Source organism: Sinocyclocheilus anshuiensis, unplaced genomic scaffold (assembly GCF_001515605.1).
Source record: "Sinocyclocheilus anshuiensis isolate Anshui unplaced genomic scaffold, SAMN03320099.WGS_v1.1 scaffold1138, whole genome shotgun sequence".
Classification (NCBI taxonomy): Eukaryota; Metazoa; Chordata; class Actinopteri; order Cypriniformes; family Cyprinidae; genus Sinocyclocheilus; species Sinocyclocheilus anshuiensis.
The window spans coordinates 23,169-27,683 of record NW_015540893.1 but is presented as its reverse complement, the minus strand read 5'-3'; the positions used below and the strand labels follow the sequence as shown (position 1 = coordinate 27,683).

The 4,515-nt window shown below is 40.8% G+C and overlaps 1 protein-coding gene across 1 annotated transcript; it reads left to right on the top strand.

Moving 5' to 3' along the window:
* The first annotated feature begins 769 nt into the window (after positions 1-769).
* On the top strand, positions 770-2,412 carry LOC107688923 (uncharacterized). Its single transcript, XM_016486756.1, has 2 exons — positions 770-1,729; positions 2,140-2,412. Exons 1-2 carry the CDS (start codon positions 915-917, stop codon positions 2,153-2,155), a joined length of 831 nt encoding a protein of 276 aa, XP_016342242.1. The 5' UTR covers positions 770-914; the 3' UTR covers positions 2,156-2,412.
* Positions 2,413-4,515: the final 2,103 nt, after the last annotated feature.

The following is a 4,515-nucleotide window of genomic DNA, read 5'->3' as shown; positions in this document are numbered from 1 at the left end:
TTTTGATCAAGCTGCATAAGCCCGTCCCACAGATCGTTGTTCCAACCAGACATTGGCTGCAGGTAGGTCTGTAGTACTCGAGTCCGGACTCGAGACATTTTTCTATCGTCTCGGACTTGTCTCGGACTCGCTGGTCTTTGCACTCGGACTTGTCTCGGACTTGGTCATTGGACTCGCCAAATGTTCTCGTTGGTCTCGACCGAGTCCAGCAATATGTTTTTTTTCTCCTTCAAAACAAACCCACATTTGCATGTCGCGCCTGAAAATGCGTGGAAAACGCTAGGCGCGCCGCTTTCTCCTTCGTTCCAAAGCCCTCTGTAGCCTGCGCTCTATGCTTGCGCTCCCGTGGCGTCTGCCGTTGCTAAGAAACCATGACCTGCGCTCGAAGACGCGGAAGTTTCAGCAAAGGATAAATGGATTTCCAGCACACCTTGACTGCAGAAGATTTAAAGGGCGTCACAGTGCTGACAACATTGTAGCTGCATTCGATGAAATATTGGAAGAATACAATATAAATGATAAGGTAGAATTTATTATCACAGATAACGCATCTAACATGAAAAAAGCTTTTAAATTTGTGATGGCAGAAGAGATCAACCATAGCCTTCAAACAGATACCTCAACTAGTGACCAGAGTCAAAGAGTGTATCAAATCCAGTCTGGCAGATCAGAAATTCGTCTCTGTTACGGCTGACATATGGTCAGATCGCACCTTGAGGTCTTACCTAGGAGTAACAGCTCATGTTTGTAACTCCACAGCTAATGAATACACTCTGAAGTCCTTCCTCCTTGACTGCAGAAGATTTAAAGGGCGTCACAGTGCTGACAACATTGTAGCTGCATTCGATGAAATATTGGAAGAATACAATATAAATGATAAGGTAGAATTTATTATCACAGATAACGCATCTAACATGAAAAAAGCTTTTAAATTTGTGATGGCAGAAGACCACTCTGATGATAGTGAGGATGAGGAGGACATGGTTGGTGAACCGTTGGATAGGAACTTTACCCTAGGTTCCCGGCAACGGCTGTCCTGTTTTGCTCACAGTCTTCAGCTAGTAGTGGGCGATGGATTAAAGGAGGTGAAGTGCCTTTCTCAAGCAATGTCCAAAGTGTCAAAGCTTGCAACTCTACTGCATAGCAGCACAATTTTCAAAGACAAGTTTGAGGCAGTCTTTGGCAATGGCAAAAGCATTCCAGTGGCCACTGTAACACGATGGAATTCCACCTTCAAGCAAATAAAGGCCATTACGGAGCTGGATCACACCACCTTGACAGAAATGTGCTCTCCTGACTTTAAGAATGTTGTCATCACAACAAGAGAGTGGGCCCAGTTGAGAGAACTTTGTTTGATTCTTGGACCTTTTGCTGAAGCAACTGAATTAACAGACGGAGAAAAGATCATCACAATCAGCATGGTTGTTCCAACAGTGCTTGACCTGAACACTCATCTAATTCAGATGGATTCGCCAAAGAGCCTCTGCAGGCCATTGATCAGAGCACTCCGGGAGTCACTCCAGCAAAGGTTCTCAGGCATCTTCATTGCGCTTCATATGGCAGAGCCTGAGAACCATAGCTTTGATGCACGATTTAGTCATGAAATCTGCACAAGCTGCAATGTTGGACCCTCAGTTTGGAATGAGCTGGGTCGACATGGATGTGAGGACCAGTGGCAGCACTGTTGCTATGAAGAGACTAAGGGAGGAGGTGCGGAAGTCGCTGACAGGTTTGTGTGTCCTCCTGTAAGGACTTGTATTTACTACTACTACTATGAATTACTGCTATAATAATATCATAAATTTTATTTATATAGCACTTTTCAAAAAGAAGTGCTTCACAGACATAATAACTTAAATGCAATGTAAGAAAAATGAATAAAAAAAGATAAGACAATGAATACAAATCTAAAAAAATTAATTTATGAATAAAACCATAAAAAACTAATTAAAAGCCAACTTATAAAAATTAGTTTTTAAGTGTTTTATAGTACTACAGCTACTTTAACTGCTACTACTACTACTACTACTAATACTACTTCTGCTGGTACTACTAGTACTGATACTAAGACTTGTATTCACATTACATTATATTTTCAAGTTGATTATAAGGTATGTATTTTTGTTTTATTTCTTCCAGACTGCTTGATAGCTGAAGCAAGGGACCTACAGCAGAACCACCTCATTCTCCACCAAATTCCAAAATTCCGCGACTCCTGGCAAAGTATAAAACTCATAAAAAGAAACATAGCACTCCCACTGAGGCAAGCATTGTCACTCAGGTAATTAAATACTTTGAACACATCCAGAGCTCTCCGATAGAGGAGGACCCCCTTATGTTCTGGGCTCACAACAAGGACAAATATCCACATTTGCATACTCTTGCTCTTAAAGTGCTGTCTGTCCCTGCATCTTCAGCACCAGTTGAAAGAGTTTTTAGTGCTGGAGGACTTCTTATGAGGCCCCATCGAGCAAGCCTAGGATCAAAAATGCTCTCATCTCTTATATTTCTCAAGTGCAACAATGGACTTCTGTAAAACAGAAAAGAATACTGAGAATGTACAGTATGAGGATTAGATGCAGAGCCAGTTCAGGTCAGGGTCCTGCTATCCCATACTTGCATCCAATTCTGCACTAAAACTGTGTTGGTAATCCCCTGGGGGATTTTGATTTGACTGGTACTCCTGAATGTATATTACATATTATATGGCCTAAGGCAAACACAGACACACACGCATAGCTGAAGATGTTCATGTTTATTTCTTTGTTTTTTTTTTGTTGAAAATGCTCCTTTGGTTTATTACAAGTAATAAGTTCAAGAATGGGAACATTTCATTGCAGTCATTTTGGAGTTCAAATGTTTTGTACATTTTTTAGTGACACCTGTGTTGCTTGTCATTTGTTACATTTTCCATTGGCAGCCCAGAATGTTATTGTTACACACTTTCCGTACCCACTGTATATATAATATTGTATAACAATATTGTTACACTATAATAAAAAGACTGAAAATGTGAAGTTGCACTTCAGCTTGTGTGAAATTGCTTTACCTAAAGTAAATAAAATGTAAATAAAGTAAATAAAAATAATTTGATCCTACAGCTCCAAACTCGGTCCTAGAGGGCCAGTGTCCTGCAGAGTTTAGCTCCAGCCCTAATTAAATGCACTTGAACCAGCTAATCAAGCTCTTACTAGACACACTAGAAACTTCCAGATAGGTGTGTTAAGGCCAGTTGGAGCTAAACTCTGCAGGGCATTGGCCCTCCAGGATCTAGTTTGGAGACCCCTGTCCTACAGAGTTGTTACTTTGCACATGCTTTTTGATCTTTACAAATAATAATGTAAAATGATTTTCTTACAATAGGAGATATGCTGTCTCTCGCATCACATACATTATCAGTAGTTAAGTATGTGGTCTTGAAGAGGAAAAATCCTTTTTTTACTCTCATTTGGACTCGGACTTGACTTGGACTCGAACCTCTTTGGACTCGGTCTTGACTCGGTCTCAACTAGTCCTGGTCTTGGACTTGTCTTGGACTCAACAAAGCTGGACTTGACTACAGCTCTAGCTGCAGGGCGAGGCCACGCCCCGCAAGGTTTTTCTTCATGCATAAATTAACATGATGCTTCAATTTATCACATGGGAACATCCATGCCAGATTTTATTAATACTTCTATAAAGTTTTTTAATGCGAGCATCGTACATATTTCCCACTTCTCATTCATACCAAAGTTTTGCATATACAACATTGGTTAAACTTGCACCGATTACAGGAAACACATCAAGCATATATAAGACATAAAACATTATTTGTGAATATAGTTGCCCTTTTATACTTTTAAATGATTGTCTTTTGAATTGTCTGTGCAAGTTATATGTTCCTTTGTCTGTGACAGGAGAAACGCGCGTTTTTCTGGAATGTAGAGAAAGGGGGAGGTCAGAGAAAGTCCTGAGGTCAATGAAGGTTGCAAAAAGTAATGCGGTGTAGACCTGCTATTCTTCTCGCTCGGACATGGAGCTGTAAATTTGTCGCTTTCTGTTTATTGGATTATCGATTTATGCGTTAAACGGTCATGGGGTCCAGGAGTGTCTGTCGCTGGAACATTTCCAGATACAACGTTCTTTGTTCTGTTGTTTATTCGATTTTTATTTATGCTGAAGCCAGTCACAAGACAACACTGAAGTTCTGTTGCTTAAATGAGTCCAGATGCAGGGGTCAGTTATTGCGGTCTCAGTGTTTGCAGACCCAGGGAGGTGGTTTTGTGAATCACACTCTTCCTGTGTTTCTTGCAAAGATAAGCCGAGCGGGACAGGAACTATTTGAGACAATTGGCGCCTGAGCTGACCACGGTTCAGTTTTACGACTCGCACTTGAGAGGTTGAGAGGAGACTCCTTAGCTTCTGCTTAAGGAATGTGCTGTTCTGTTCAAAGGAGATCCTACACTATTCTTTCAGTAGCTACAGTAGGCCTATCCAATATATTCACCTTACTAATTTGCAATTACTATACTTTTT